Genomic DNA, 16,870 nt, shown 5'->3' on the forward strand with positions numbered 1-16,870 from the left:
GAAGAAGAGGAAGTGGAAACTGTGTGTGTGTGTGTGTGTGTGTGTGTGTGTGTGTGTGTAGGGTCGGGGGTGTGTGGTCAAAGAAAGTTATTTGATTTTTTAAGAGATAAGGGACATTAGAGCACATTTACATGCCAGTAGGAAGGACTCAGAGAGGAAAGGTTTTGATCCTGGAGAAAGAGGACAATTAAAGGAACAGGTCTTTGAAAAAGCCAAAGCTTATGGGATCTAGTACACAAGGGACAGAAGAGCTAAGTAGTGTCAGGACTAGAAATACTAAAACAAGGTGCTTACTGTGTACCAGGAACTAAGCAATTTTACATGACTTAATTTACTTAGTTTTTGCAATAGCCTTAAGAGGTTTTGCTTTTGTTTCTACTTTATAAATAAGGAGATTCAGAAATGGAGAGGTTAAATGGCATGTGTAGGAACCAGAACTCCACTCAGGTGGGCAAACTCAAGAGCTTATGCTTTTACTAATTTATTTTTATTTTAAAGAGAGAGACAGAGAGAGAGAGACAGAGAGAGAGAGAGAGAGAGAGTGAGCACAAGTGGGGGAGAGGGGCAGAGGGAAAGAAAGAATCTTAAGCAGGCTTCACGCTCAGAGTGGAGCCTGATGCGGGGTTCGATCCCACAACCCTGGGATCATGACCTGAGCCAAAAATCAAGAGTCAGATGCTCAACCGACTGAGCCACCCAGGTACCCTGAACCCAGGCTTTTAAAAACTGTATTCTATTGCCTCGGTAGAAGCAGGGACAATGGCGCCATGCAATAGAGCACAGGGGTAGCAATCAATACCTCTTCTTGAGAACAAGATCATTAAGTGTTGCGGTTGAGAAACTGTAGCTACTTTTATATTTCCAGAGTCCCTGTTGTGTCCTGAGCAGGGATAAATGATGTTCCAATTCTGTTACAGGCCTGATTACATGGCTGCTGAGAATGTGTTTGCTCCTTACAATATGAGAGAGTAGTATTCTCACCAGCTCGGAGTAAAGCGGGACAACCACCTCCCTTGCTGTGGACACTGTACCTTGAATTATGTAAGCCAGGTTGCAGCCACTTACAGTCCCATCGTCGCATCAGTGTTTTGCCCACAAAGGCACTTTCTTGGACCCAAGTATTTTTGACATTTATACTTAATAAATTTCATTTGGTTATCACTCCTTTCCAGTGCTGTTGAAGTCAATAAATGCCAAAAGACAACATTTTTTTTTTTTTACAGCAGGTTTCACACCCAGTGGAGTCCAGTGAGGGGCTTGAACTCATGACTGTGAAATCAAGATCTAAGCTGAGATCAAGAGTTGGATGCTTAAGACTGAGCCACTGAGGCACCTCCCAGAAGACAACTTTTAAATACATATAGAACAATGGTAGCATTGTTAAGAAATATATAGCCTCCTAAAATGACAACTCATGTATGTGTATACATTTGGGTATGTTAAAAATTCAGTCACCTTCACAGAATCAACAGGCAAAGTCTATATGTGATAAGAAGATATAAGCATACTGTTGAAAGCAGGGCTTCTTAAGCTTCAGTTATTTATAGATCAAATTCATGATATCCATGTTCCATCTGTATTAGTATTTAATATTTGTCTTTAATGTCACTTACATTTCCCCACAGTCTAGTAGGTGGATATATGTTTTTCTAACACGCAAAGACATATATGTCTACTGATGTAACATTTTGAATACCACTAGTGATATGTTATATATACATTTTGGTAAACACCAACTGATATATGTGGAAATAACAGACGAAAGAACAAAAAGAGAATGCCTCTGGGTGTGGGACTGAGGCTGAGGGCTGGGGAGATCTGGTTTTCAGCAAAAGCACCTTTATGCTACATGATTTGCTACCACACTAGATGCTACGACACTGCCTGGCAAAACAGGAGGCGCAAAGTAATTGCTCCAAATCCAACTATATTTCATACTTTTTCCTAATGATTTTATAATTTCAGCCATAGGCTCATGCTGCTCAACACTGACATTCACGGATATGAATTCATTCACAAAGTCTGAGGAAAAAACGACAGCTACTCACCGCAAAATGAAAACTTTCAATGTTTTATTTCTGACTGCAGCTGTTTACAGAAATATAGTTGCGAGTATACAAATGTTCCAATAGAAGCAAAATATCTTTTTAATATTTAACAAGTTATCACAGATAGCTAAAAACATAGATGCAAATGAAATTCCCCCAGAGAACAAACTGAAAATATCTGGTGTCAGTGCTCTGAAATCTCAACTATGAAAGCCATATACACAAAAATGTAATCCTTATTTCATTGCAGGACAATGGAAGAAGGCAGTTCAGTGGTTGATCAGTGTGCTCAAGCAAATAAAATTAAATTAAAAAAATTTAATGGCAGAATGGTAGCTAAACCACTTGAGAATGGGTTAATGAAATATGTGCAATATGTTAAAAGACTAATAAAACAAGTGAATAAAACTCAGTCAAATTGTCCAAAAAGAGTAGCAACTACTTGGAGCTTATCAATTAGAAGGAAACAAGGCGAGCAGATACATTCATTAGCTCAAAAGAAATTAACTCAATGTCACTGGAATCAGTTTGTAGCTACTAAAGTCATAAACCCTTCAGTGCAGGACAGTTCTTCATTGGACTCATTAGTTTGATTCCAAAGCCACCCTCAAACATCTGAGACGGTGTGTGTGTATGTATATGTGTGTGCGTGTTGTCCTGAGGTTCATTAGGTAAAATAATAAGCAAACTCTATAAACTATTTCACACCAAATTTCTTCTGGGGAAGAAAAAGAGCAGGGATAATATGGCTAAACATGGGGCTTCTAAAAGAGACACTACAAGTTGGAGTCAAATAGAACCATGACAGAATTCTTTGGGCACAGGAATACATTATGCAAGCAACTGGGGAAGAGGGGAAAGGGAACAAGAAAGGAGGAATGTACCTAAAGCATCTCCCCACAGTTTGCCTAAGTGTTGCCAGCACCAAGGTTTGTAGAGTAAGCCACTTACACTTCCACTGCTAGTGTTAAGCAAAGACAGCAGTGGTGATTTTTATAAAGTGAATATACAATTATTTTTAATTTGAGTGTGCATTTTTCTTCCATGAGTTAATTAATTGGTGATTTGTAAACAGTGGAAGGAAGATTACAGCAATTATGGAGGTACTAAATTACACATGAAATTAAAATGAACAAATAAATCTACTTATCTTGTTAGTTTATATTTACCATGAGGCATATAATTGGGAAGGGAGAAATGCCCAGATTAATAATGCACTGTCTTGTCCAATATTTGTTTTAGTAAATAATGCGGGTCTGAAGCGTAAGTTCCAAGGATAGCTGTATCTCTACTGCATCAGTTCTCATACAAACCAAGCTACTTTTAAATAAGTTTTATTGATTTAAAAAAGAAATTAAATAAGGTGCTATGTTGACCTGGCCAGCCATCTTATTTAATATCTCAGATACAAATATAAATACAAGGAATGATGTTCCGAGAGTTGGTCTAGCCAGACCAAAATTGTGGTCTGCTGGTAAAGTAAGAGGCAATGAAAAGAAAGCTTGTGTTATCACTGCCCACAAGGTACCCATTTTATGGATAAACAGGAGACTGTAGCACCCAATTGTTTTAGCTACTTAAATGTCATAACAATTAAAAGAAATATAGAAGATTGCACCTATATAGTTAAATCAGTCATTTAATGTAAACTTTTTAGTAAATGGTAGGAAAAGCCAAACTAAGTTAACTGAATTATCAATAACTAGACTAAGCGTATATGTATATAAAATATACTATATTTCTGTAGGCAGTACTAAGAATAACTTATCATTGCCAATAAATGATTACGGATAACCAGGTTAAGCTGAATTTACATAAAGAACAATATATAACTATTTGTATGAGTAGGGGGAAAAACCTTTCTAGATCTTACTGTATACCATTTACACCAGTGGTTTTCACGCTTGAGCATATATCAGAATTACCTGGAGGGCTTGTTAAAACACAGATTGCTAGGCCCCATTCCAAAGTTTCTGATTCAGTATGTCTATGACAGGGCTCCAGAATGTGCATTTCTACCTAGTTCCCAAGTGATACTGATGCTGGCTGGTGGGCTGAGGACCATATTTTGAAAACCACTGGTTACACTCTATATGTAAAAAACTATACACTACAATGTTCTCACAGACAAAACACAAAATACTGGAAGAGGGCTGATTTTAATTAAGTCTCAAACATATACATTAGCAAGCTGAACATTAATATTTCTAAAATCGTTTGCTGAAGTGTAATCATTTCTCCACATAGTCAATTACATTTCAAAGTCTTAAGTCGTACGATACAGTCATTTTAGAAAATATTCACAGAACACTTACACCAAGCTGACTATCCAAAATAAAAAGGGATACAAATAGTTAAGATGTATTCATTAAGAAGGAATCATCACTATACAGCATTCTTAACTTCTTTGGAATGATTAAAGTGCATAATATCATTAGGGTATTAAGAATATTGCATAAAAGCCTGCAGTTTTCAGTGCCACTAAGTCAAAGAAATACCCAGGGGGAAAGAAGCTCTATCCCAAAGCTGCCACTGTGATGCCCTCTCTTTCAGCACCACCACTGCAGCCAGGAGCCAGGACAGAGGCAAAATAACAAAACCAGAGGGACAGTCAATCCAACTGTATCTTGTTGAAAGGAATTATTACCTTTGTTCTACAGGGATTCCAATATAACTTCTTCATTTTCTTTGACACTATTTTTCATAGAGATTACAAAGGTTCTGATAGGCAAGAAGTGCACTACGACAAATTCCATGGCGTTGTCTAGTTAGAAAAATTGACTTTACCAGGTTTTATCTAAATTTTGTGTCAGTGATTTATTTTTATCTAAGTAAGATGAGAGAAGATGTTTTAAATACTTCCTTCCTGAAATTTAACTACAAACATTTGTGTGCATGGAGTCTCACAGACAATAAAATTTTCATTAGCATTCAGATAAGACCTATCATTAGTTGGTCGAGATGAAGTCAAATTTAGATAATTTATATAAAGCCTCAACACTGTAACTCTAATGTTTATTTTATTTTTCAGAGACAGAGTGTGAGCAGGGGAGGGACAGAGAGAGAGAGAGAGGGAGTCACAGAATCCGAAGCAGGCTTCAGGCTCTGAGCTGTCAGCACAGAGCCCGATGGAGGGCTTGGATCTTATGAACTGTGAGATCATGACCTGAGCCACAGTTGGCGCTTAAGCGACTGGGCCACCCAGGCGCCCCTAATTCTATAATCTATTATTTACCCTCCCCCAAAGGAACAATTCTAGCAATGTATCTCTCTGTTACTCTTATGCCAAAGGGAGAGACTTTATGAAGCTGTTTTCTCTGGTGTTAGAAAAATAGAGAAAAGAATGCTAAATGAAATAATTGAAAGATGGGGCCTACTGAAATAATTTATTTGTTTTTGGCAATAGTGAAAAATGAAATTACAAGAAAGGGGCACTATTATGGTAGAAAGGCACTTTTCCATATGCATTTAGTCTAGATATAAAATATTAATTAAAAATTTTTTTCTGAGAGAGATAGTGGAGTAAAAATAGAATTTTATTAATGAATGAGGCTAGAATGGCATGAAAATAAATGGGAATTAAAGAATTAATTAGAGTACTGAGGCAATTCACAAATGATACTATAGGAATTACTCTGATATTTACTGCATTGTGAACATTATGTCCACGATTTAGCTCTAGTGACACAAATAAGCGGAGGAGAAAACCTCTTTTTAATATGGATATACCTAACTTAGTAGGGAATGTGCTCTGAGTTTTTTTCCTAATAGAGCTGCTGAACTATACAGTCTTTGTCTTCATGGAGTCCCTCCAAATAAGTAAGGTGTGCAGACAGAACATGGCTGTACAGGTTAGGGATGAAGCCTGTGGTCATAACTTTTTTGTCAAAAAAGTTTTTTGAAACTTTTTGAAACTAAAGCTAACAGACCTCATCAAGTTTTCAATTAATTAGAAAAAAAATCAATAAATCTTAGAACAGAAATTTTCATCAGAATGATGAATAATTCTCAAATTACTCCTAGTGAGTATTTATAAGTCACGTTTAATTTGAGACTTTGATTATTAAAGCATTTAATTCTGGTCTTTAATTATTGATCTGTCTAAACAGATTTCACTCTTCTAAAACAAGTGTCCAAAACAGTTTAGATGGCCAAAAAGAATTATTACTTTAGTTCTAGGGGGACTCAGAACTTTTTTCTCATTTGCTTTGACATTATTTTTCCTAGGCAGATTAACTGAGGTTCTGATGGATAAGAAATGCACTATAATGAAATTCTCAACTACAGCATAGACAAAATTACCACAAAAAGAAAGGAAGAAAGGGGGGGTCCCTCATTAATTCTGCTTTTTATAATAAATAAAGCCCTTTAAAAACCTGTTCCAGAGAGTCTGGCAAAAACTGATTTGCATTGGCTGCTCTAATTACAAAGGTAACATGATAAAGCTCTGAGGCAAATATGATTTCTAGTTGTCTTCTCCCCTGTTGGTGTGGATATATCATGGAATGACAATAAGGAATAACACACACATACACACACACACAGAAAGATAAGCTCCAAGCAGTAAGGTGATTTGCTAAAAGCAAGAGCAACTGAATATAACAATATAAAAGACTAAAAAAAGGTTCAGAGTTTATTTAGGTCCTTCTGCCATAAATAAATTTAATAAATTGTTGCTTCCAAGGCCTTTGCTGGCTCACGGAGTCTCTCTCATAGATCGCTATTATTTGTAACATTAATCTGGAAATTGTATTATTAGCACACGTATCAACCACTGACCACTGAGCTAACTCTTCAGTAAGAAGACAAATGTCTTTTGTAACCAAATAGTCAGAATGCTGTACTTAACAGTGACCTTTAGGGGTAGGGAACATTTAACGATGTTAAAAAAAAATATCCATCATTATTGAATAAGAATGTGGTAGCATAGCACAGCCCTTGTATAAATAACCACAAAATTTATGAAAATAAAATTTGGGTTTTCTGCCTCCATCCAATCAAGCCACTACAGTTCAGGTGTATGTTCTGTTCTAAACTTAGATACTATAAAACAGAAAATTGGTCCCTGGTAACTTGGCATTGGCGATCAGCATTTTACGATGATAAGCCTCTTGCGAAACAACAGAACAGAAGTCAGCACACAAGCCAGTCTTCTTGCCACCACTTCATCCACAGAGCAGTGCTAAGAAACATTCTAGTTGAAACTTGGTGAGCAAATAGACTTCCTGAGTCTCCTGTGTAATCTCTTAGAAAAAAAGTCAGAAAACTCAGAAATAAACTTACAGTATTTTACTTCTACTTCTTATTTTTATACCTGCTGGGTAAGCTTTTTATACCTCTTTATACCTCTGCAGTTAGAGTTTTACATGTTAAAACTGAAGCACTGGATTGTGTGGCTGGTCCTTCTCATAACCTGAACTATACTGGGTAATTTTCCCTGATGCGGTGGGGAGAGATGATCTATTGAGGAAAATGCTTTTGGTTCAGAGAATCTATAAAGTAGCTCTGGATATTACAAGATGGGGAAAACGTTATTAAAATTACAAACATGGTTTGTGGTTTTTTTTAGTGTTATTATAAATAAAAGGCATAGAATACAGAAAGCCAATTAATAATAACAATAACAACAATAAAATATTAAATATATAGTGAGCAAAGACTGAATGGCTCATTCTCATGAAACACCATCTGACACAATTGCCTGATGGGTTTCCTTACTCTAACATTTTGCTGAGTGAAAGATCCAGCAAACACACAGTAAGCTGCCTTTAGCCCACTAATAACATCAAGGAACTGCCTGATGGAATGGCCACAGATGAACAGGTCATTTGTTTCAAAAGATACTTAAATACTCAATAAAGACATAACAAACCCCCCCTCACTGTTATCAGACGCCACGTTGTGGTAGAACATCAGACAAACTCACAAATTTACCACAAAAATGTGTGGCAAAAAAAGAATAGTTTATATATATGTATATATATAAATTTCTATATTTATGCCAATGTACTCACTCAGTACAAATAGCAAAATAGTATACCATTTCCTAAATACAAAATATAGCTTTCCAAAAAAATGAAACACACATTAGATATAAACCATCCAAAACTTGAACGATTGAAAACTGTATTCAAAAGTAAATGACCCAGAGTAGGTCTCTTTCTGAAAAGTTCCCTTCATATCGGCAAGAAGCCTGTACTACTGAAAACGTAATTCAATGCCTCTCAATCAGAGAGAGAAAGAAAGAAAGGGTCAGGGTGGAGGGAAGAATATATAAGAACAAAGAGAAAAAACAAATTAGGAGAAGAGCACATTCAAAGAACTAAGGAGGACCACAAAAAGGGGGAAAAAATCTGGCTGTATAAACAAAACCAACACCACAATTCCACAAAGTTCAACTACATGTATAGGATAGAAAACAAATTAAAAAAAAAAAAAACCACAACAGAAAAGTAGCCTTCAACAAATAATTAACAGGCTATTTTTTTTGTACACTTAATAAAAATAAATGAAACAGACATGAATACCAAAACATCTTATCTACATATAGAAGCCACACACAATTTGGCCTTAAACTGTATAAACAGCTTTCTACATGCCAAAAGGAAAACGAGACGTAAGCACGTGCCCAAACGACAGGTTGTCGTGAGAAGCAGGCATCCCGTGGGTGGCAAGAACACCCAAAACTGTGTAACTAATGCTACAACTGCAACTGCAAATTCTGGAGTGTGTAATTTTGCTCTCTAGAGATGTAACACAAGTTAATTCTTCATTTTAAGTCAATGATATGACCCTGTAAAGCCTAAGGCTTGTGGGAACCATCAGATAAGTGACCACTTCAAACTGTAAAGCACTGAGGTGACAAGTGAATTACACCCACTGCAGTTTAGGGAGAAGTGATGTTTCAAGAAATTTTAGTTTGCTTTTTTTTTTTTTTTTTAATTAAAATGTACACTGTTTCCTATTAGAGGGAAAAATTTGAAGACTTCAGGACAGCACCGTTCATGGGGAAAAAATGCATTGTTTCTTGTTTCTCAGGAATCAGCTCCCCTCACTCCTAAAAGAGTGGCCCCCCCACCCTGCCTGTGCTGCAGGAGTTGCTGGGTTACCCCAGACCAAAGCGGCCTTTCCCTTTAAGTTGCTACAGGGTCACAAAGCTCGTAGTATATTACTAATTGTCTAAAATAAAGTGAAGAAGAGGGGGAGAATAATAAAAATGAACATAAAAAGGGAACACCGGTCCAAGACGGGGATAAGAAGAAAACAGACTGAAGTTGCTCTGTCAGTTTTAACTGCTATAGGAGGATATCAGAACACAATTTACCATGTATTAACCCCTTCATTTTTTTGATAGAGCAAGATAATTATTCTTCCCTGCACAGGTATGGCTAAAACCCTTAATAGAAACACAGAGAATGAACAACTCTCTGGAAAATAAAATCAATAGCATTTCAGCTGTTCCTAGATTGTGTGTTGTCTGCCTTTGTAATAAAGAGGCCTCTTATCTGTGTAGAGCTCTTACTACAGTTAACTTGTCAGAATGTTACCCCTTCAGTTTCTCCATAAAAACTGAAAAAAGATTCCTTCATTTTGGCCAATAGCTGTGCTTTTTATATTGGAAAACCACAGCCTTACTTTTAGTTACTATTTGAACTTTCCTTTTTCAAAAGCCATTACTTGACTAAAACAATGCAGGTAAGAAAATATGAATGAAGAACAAAAGTAAACATGACAATATGAACTATTTTCTAATAGCAATAATAACTGAGCAGTCCAGCTTTTGAATTTGAACTATACTTTCAAAGAAATAGCGCCTAGGAAAATAGCAACAATTAATTCTGTCAGCTGGAAACTCAAATAGATTCTCAGTCATCACTGTTATTAGGAATATAAAATATTAAGATGTTAACAACGGTGGCTAATCACTGCAACAGGCAGCACAGGTGTGCTTTTTTGCAGTGAGAGTAAAATCTATCCATTTACTCAATCACAGTTTTTCATACTTTGTTTTGTTTTTAAAGTAACAGTTCAAAAATCCTCATGGAATCACATGATCTCAGGACATCTTGGAATCAGAATTTTCTTCATGGAATTTCTAAAAAAGAAGAAGAAGTTGAATATAACTCACTAAGGAGGGAACAAAATTATAAATTTCCTGTTACCCTGAAAGATTCCAAAGTATATTACAATACTATAAATGATACTGCATCATATTTATACTTCCACACACTTTCCTGACTCAGTATTTATTTCTTGAGGAAGGGAGAAATAAGACTTAATTATATCCAATCAATAGTACATTGATCAGGTGTTCTGTCATTCCGTGGTGAAGAAACTTAGAACCAAAAGGATTGCCTAGCATCAATACTATGACCACAAGCTATCATCCAGAATAATTTATTCAGATTTAAAAAGTATCATCTTACATTTTACTTTGAGAGAGAGAGAGAGAGAGAGAGAGGCAGAGAGAGAGAGAGGGGAGGGAATCTCAAGCAGGTCCCACTCTGTCAGCACAGAGCCTGATGTAGGGCTCGATCTCACAAGCCCGTGAGATCATGACCCGAGCTAAAATCAAGAGATGGACCACCCAAGTGTCCCTAAAAATACCATCTTGTGAGAAAGCCGTATTTCAAAAGAGTAGGGTCTAAAAAGTGTTATTACTTAAACCTAAATCTGATAAGAATAATAAAATTTATTGATGCTTTTCAATAAAAAAGAAACCAAAATGCAATACTTACTTATCCAGTTAAAAGGTGCCAGTCAAGTTGTTCCCTTGGTTTTGCAATGAAACAAGCAAATCAATCTTTTCAATGTTCTGGTTGGTGTTTATAGAGGACGTTAGTGAAGAACTCTCTGGCATTTGCTGAGAAAGAAGTGTTGTCACAGGTGGCTGGCCCTCATTCTGTGGTTGGCCTGGCTGACTTATGGCCATCAACTGATCTGGCAATGTAGCTGGTCCAGAAGTTAAAAGCTGACTACAGTCTGCAGAAATATTTAAAATAGAGAAGCTACTTGATTAGTTACTTTCTGTTAAGGTTCATAAGAAGATATTTATTAGTTGTTGGGGGAAATTCACTATTGTGTTTACTCAATATAGAACTAGAAGTGAGGCAACTGATAGCCCTCCAAAACGGTTTTTACCGAACAGTACTGGAATTCATCCCAGGTTTACTCAAAGCAGTATAAAAATACAACTTTGCTTAGTTAGCATCATAAGTAAGTCCTACATGCTTTCCTTGGTATGTAAACATTAACGATGGGTTAACCTCCTTGGAAACTACTTACTTTAATTGGCAGAGATATTTTCTGTCATTCTTACTTCATTTTCCTTTCAAGTTTACAGCTTAAAATGGTAAACACATTCATTTATATTCATTACCATATTTAGTCCTCCCAATATCCTTTTCAAGTATATAATTATTACCACCATTTAGATGTGGAAATTGAAGCTTCTGCAGGTCAAATAACTTCTCTAAGATCTCACAGTATGTAAGTGGTATGGCTGGGATTGAACTCAGTTCTAACTACAATCTGTGTTCTTAAAACCACTGTGTTTTGCTTCCTTTTAATAAGAGTAAGAATTTGACCATCTCAGCCACTAACATTTAAGAAATAAAATTAGAGTTTCTTACTATTTTGAATGCCAAATAAGAACATTCCTGAAGTCTGTTGAGATGAGCCAGGAGAATTCTGTAGTTGGTTCATTGTGCCTCCAGTAGTGTTGTGAAATAAAGTAGCCTGTGGTTGAGGTGAAGATGTGGCTCCTTGGATTCCAGGCATGTTGTTCTGAGGGGAATAAAGAGGAGACTGCTGCATGTCTTGTTGGTTCATACTGGTCTGCAAAGCAGACATGGATGCTGGAGAGAGGAACAGTGTTACTTGCTGCTCTTGAGAACTGGGTGACCCTTGGACTAACTGAATCTGAGGAGAGCTATGGAACAAAGAAGTCTGTGGCGACTCAGACTGGGTAGGACCTGGGTTCTGAAGAGAGGAAACTGTAGGCTGGTTCTGAAATTGCATGGGCTGCTGCTCTTGGTTCATGGGGGCCATATTATTTTGTTGGTGAAAGATGGACTGATTCTGTTGCTCCTGGTTAGCCAGCGCATTTGGACTTGGGTTGAATATCATGTTTGGCGGTGGCTGCTTCTGAGATGCCATTGTAGCCATGGTGTTCTGATTACTGAATAAAATGCTCTGCTGTTGTTGCTGCTGCTGCTGCTGCTGCTGCTGCTGTTGCTGCTGCTGCTGTTCCTGGGATGGAGAGTTACTCTGGATAGCAACCATTGAGCGCTGTGACTGGAAAATTGTTCCTTGTTGGTTTTGAGGCATTGGATTTGGAGGAAGGGAGCCCAGGGACACCTGAGGCTGAAATATACCTTGCTGGGAGGGTTGGGCCTGTTCCTGGGAAAGCATAGGGGTCTGGATGTGTGATATTGGAGCCTGCTGTTGAAAAGCAGCTTGCTGCTCAGTGTTAGATGTGGACTGAAGCGGAGAAATTGAGTTCTGAGCTGCAAAAAATGAAATCTGTTCTTCTTGGGCTACAGTGTTACTTTGAAGATTATTCATTGGACTCTGGGAAAGAAATATGTTGGCTGACTGCTGGTCTTGAGGAACAGAAGAGCCCTGTAGCACAGCCATGGTACTTTGCGAGTGAAACATCGGAGGCTGCATTTGTTCCGAGGACGTTGTAGAAGTCTGACTGTGAACAATAGGACTTGGGCTATGAAAAATAGAACCTTGAGTTTCCTGGGAAAGGTTCTGAGCATCAGCAATAGGATTTTGGGGATGAAAAAGTGGAGCCTGTGAATGAGAAGACTGCTGCAAAAAATTCCCAGATTGGAGGGACATCATCTCATTACTTTGTTGGAATAAACCATTACCTTGTTGCTGAGTACCATTATTCTGAACACCCATCATACTTTTCGTAGATGAGAAAAGGTTTACTTGAGGTTGACTGTCCCCACTATGTTGCATTTGGACCATGGTCTGAAAGACACTGTTCTGAATCTGCTTGGCTTGTGCTCCAGTCTCTTCTCCATCTCCTGAACTTGATGTCTGAAACATGGTAGTGCCAGGGGTGGCAACCTGCTGTGTGGTGGTTGTAGTAGTTTCATTTCCAGAAACTGCAGGGGGAGAAGAGAACAATTCGCACTGCATTTGCATGTCTTCGTTGGTAGATAATGCGCTCATCATGTGAGAGGTCTGCTGGTAAACTGGAGATTGCTGAAGGTTTCCATTTGCTGAAGCCGGTGAAGGAAATAACTCCGACTGAATCTGGGCAGCTGCCTGACAGATACTCTGTTGCATCTCCATCACCATTGCAGCTGATGATTCCATCACTTGCTGCTGCTGTTGTTGCTGTTGCTGATTGGATAATGTGTTTTCGCTCTGTGGGTGAACACTTTCGGCTCTTCCAGCTATTAAATTATCTGGTCTAGTATGGACTGTTGGCTCTGTTGAGGAGAACATTCCAGGGCTTACGCTGTTTTGAATTTGACTGACTTGTTGAAAAATGTCTGCGCTAAGCTGTTCTTGAACATTCTCATTACCATCTGGAGCAGAAAACAAAACTGAAGATAACTGTTGTTGTGCCTCTAAAACTTGCTGGACCAAGTCAACATTTCCACTGCTGCCACTAGCAGTACTGCCCGTAAAACTTCCGGCTTGCAAATGCTGAATCGTATTCTGTAGCTGACTCACACTGTTTGGGGATGGGAAAATATTTGATGACATCTGCTGCTGTAAAGTCTGTGCTTGTTCTTGTAGTGGTGACTGCTGCTGTTGCTGGGATGACTCAGTCAGGTGTGACAAATTAACCACTGTGCCATCAGACTGTAATACGTCTCTGGACTGAGTGTCTCTTGTCTGAAATGGTGTAGCCGGCTGCAGTAGTGCATCACTGTTGGGCAGCTGACTAGAAGCAGAAACTGCTGGAAAGGTACCAGGCTGTGAAATGTCCTGTGTCTGGATAGTTGTCAGGGTGTCTGGGTTGTAGGTCTTGGGCTGAATCTGCTGCTGCTTTTCATTTTCAGAAGGTAAGTGGGAAGATGATGATGATGAAAAAGACCCATTTCCTGCTATGTTAGAGATATTTTCTAATGTTTGTTGAGTTGATCCAACTGTCTTTGTAGTCTAAAAAATAAAAATCCCCAAATAATATGTGTATATAAACATTAAATTAGCTCATATGACACTTCAAAAATTATTATTCTAAAAACACACATATATGCAGGACCAATTTCTACTCTACATTATTCTGTTGGAAAACAGGTGCAAGATTGATTCTCAGGGATACCATGACATCTGACTGTCATCAGGATATCTTTTTTTCTTAAGTTTATTTATTTATTTTGAGAGAGAGCGAGTACGTGAGCAGAGGAGGGCCCGAGAGAGAATCCTGCTGTCAGTGCAGAGCCTGATGCATGACTCGAACCCATGAACTATGAGATCATGACCTGAAACGAAATCAAGAGGGGTGCTCAACCAACTGAGCCACTCAGGTGCCCCTCTTTTTAACAAATGTTGTAAGTGAAGACAGCCAAACAAAAAACTAGAATAATCAGTTATTGATATGCTTAGGACAGGAAAAACACATTAATAGTAAATTTTAAAGTATCTCCATTTTGTGGATCATTGGTAGAATTATAGGGGGGGAAAGTTATAAGTGAGAAAGGGAAAGAGAGTTATAGAAAAAGACTGGGGGGAAAAAGGAAATAAAAAACATCTCCAATTCTGAAAATACTAAACCTATACTGTCATCAATGCCTTACATCCCACAGGTACAGCTAACATTAATTCCTTCCTTACCAAAATATATATTAGAAGTCACTTTGCAGACTATTTTATTGGTTGGTAAAAGTATTCACTCTGAAAAGCAAAACTCATTAACTGCAACCAAAGAGAAACACATGTGAAAGAAACAGGAAAAGTAAAAAGCATAAACATGGGGAAAGGTAATCAAACTATTAAAAATATAGCAATTTTTATAACAGATTAAGATGTAGAGCACTTATCAATGCAGCTTACCTTAAAAATAGGGGAAGATCTTTTTTCTGTTACTTCCATTGGAGTAACATCTTCACTCTTAATCATACTGCTTGATATGAGTGGAGTGATCAGAGCACTGGGAAGAATATTTACCTTATCTAAGTTACAACCAGTAGTTTTCATTGCTGTACACACACAAAAAAAAAGAAAGAAAGAAGGTTTAAAATCATCAACTATTTCATTCTATAATATGTTGACTTAGTCATGATTTAAATGTCTTTTTTTTTTTTTAAGGGAGAGAGAGAAAGTGTGCGAGCAGGGGAGAGGGGAACGGGGTGGGGAGGAGAGAGATGGAGAGAGAAAGAGAGAAAGAGAAAGAGAGAGAGAGAGAGAGAGAAAATGAATCTTTAAAAAAAAATTTTTTTTTAATGTTTATTTCTGAGAGAGAGACAGAGAGTGAGCGGGGAGGGGCAGAGAGAGAAGGAGACACATAATATGAAGCAGGCTCCAGGCTCCGAGCTGTCAGCCCAGAGCCCGATGCAGGGCTCAAACTCCCAAACTGTGAGATCATGATCTGAGCCAAAGTCAGACACTCAACTGACTGAGCCACCCAGGCACCCAGAGAGAATGAATTTTAAACAGGCTTCACACTCAGCACCCATCACAGGGCTTGATCCCAAAACCCTGTGATCATGACCTGAGCTGAAATCAAGAGTCGGAAGCTCAAGTGACTGAGCCACCTGGGCGCCCCTAAATGCCTGTTTTTTGATGCTATGCTGGTAGCATGAAATATAAAACTGGTGTATCAAAATGTGTCCTCCCTTTTTTTTTTTTTTATTTTTTTTCAACGTTTATTTATTTTTGGGACAGAGAGAGACAGAGCATGAACGGGGGAGGGGCAGAGAGAGAGGGAGACACAGAATCGGAAACAGGCTCCAGGCTCTGAGCCATCAGCCCAGAGCCTGACGCGGGGCTCAAACTCACGGACCGCGAGATCGTGACCTGGCTGAAGTCGGACGCTCAAAAGACTACGCCACCCAGGCGACCCATGCCCTCCCTTTTTTGAAGCAGTAGTGGCTTGAGGCCTCCTGATATGAGCCAGGTTAGATAACAACAAGCGTAAGCAGTTCAGTTATCGAGCTATATGCCTCAGGGCCCTTTCGAGGTACTATGAATTGCACTAATCAACACAGCCACAGTAAGTTGTAGGATATAGCTTAGAAATCTCCAGGTAAAAGCTACTCAATCACAACTCTCCTCTTAGCATATGGCTACCCAGCAGCATAAAATCAAAACTTCGTAAGGGCCACAGGATTGTTGGAACATTTCTCTCAACAAAACTCAAGTGTCTCATTAGCATATACCACCAAGTAACCAGACAGACTTTGCTTTTCTATATTAATGTCTTAGAAAACGTGTATTTGCTAAGTTCTTTTAGACAGGACTTAATTTTTTTTCTTTTCAGAAATTTAAGAATTATTGTAGGTTTACCAATTAAATCTCCAAAGCAAAACCAGCAAGTATTTTCTACTTCCCTCTCCTTCATTCTGCAGGAATAGTTACAGATTTACACTACGGAGACATAATATATAGCAGATAAGGTAGGTTTTACCATTTTGGCATATCTACTTTTCCTCCTTGATTCCTTTTCTTTCTTTTTTTATCTCAAGTCTGCACTACTGGCATTTAGTGGAGCCTACTGATACCACAAATGATAGTCCTCTGAACTGAACATCTAGCCAAATTCTGAATCTAAGTGTTTACCACTACTTTGAAACCCTGTGGAGACACATACAAATTCCCCAGAAGGCATAGCTGTTAAACTCCTTAGTTTG

General features: G+C 38.1%; 1 protein-coding gene across 12 annotated transcripts in view; it reads right to left on the reverse strand.

Annotated features, from left to right (window-relative positions):
* Positions 1-2,055: 2,055 nt before the first annotated feature.
* The window catches only part of NFAT5 (nuclear factor of activated T cells 5), a 117,363-nt gene continuing 102,548 nt past the window's right edge, over positions 2,056-16,870 (reverse strand). For all 12 annotated transcript variants that reach the window (XM_027076100.2, XM_027076099.2, XM_027076098.2 and 9 more), the window contains 4 exons: positions 15,075-15,220; positions 11,681-14,180; positions 10,787-11,030; positions 2,056-10,143 (listed from right to left, as the gene is read on the reverse strand). In XM_027076100.2, the coding sequence (XP_026931901.1) occupies positions 10,795-11,030; positions 11,681-14,180; positions 15,075-15,220 (2,882 nt within the window). In that variant the 3' untranslated portion in view covers positions 2,056-10,143; positions 10,787-10,794. The remainder of the gene's footprint in view (positions 10,144-10,786; positions 11,031-11,680; positions 14,181-15,074; positions 15,221-16,870) is intronic.

The sequence above is a fragment of the Acinonyx jubatus genome, chromosome E2, assembly GCF_027475565.1.
Source record: "Acinonyx jubatus isolate Ajub_Pintada_27869175 chromosome E2, VMU_Ajub_asm_v1.0, whole genome shotgun sequence".
NCBI classification, from domain to species: Eukaryota; Metazoa; Chordata; class Mammalia; order Carnivora; family Felidae; genus Acinonyx; species Acinonyx jubatus.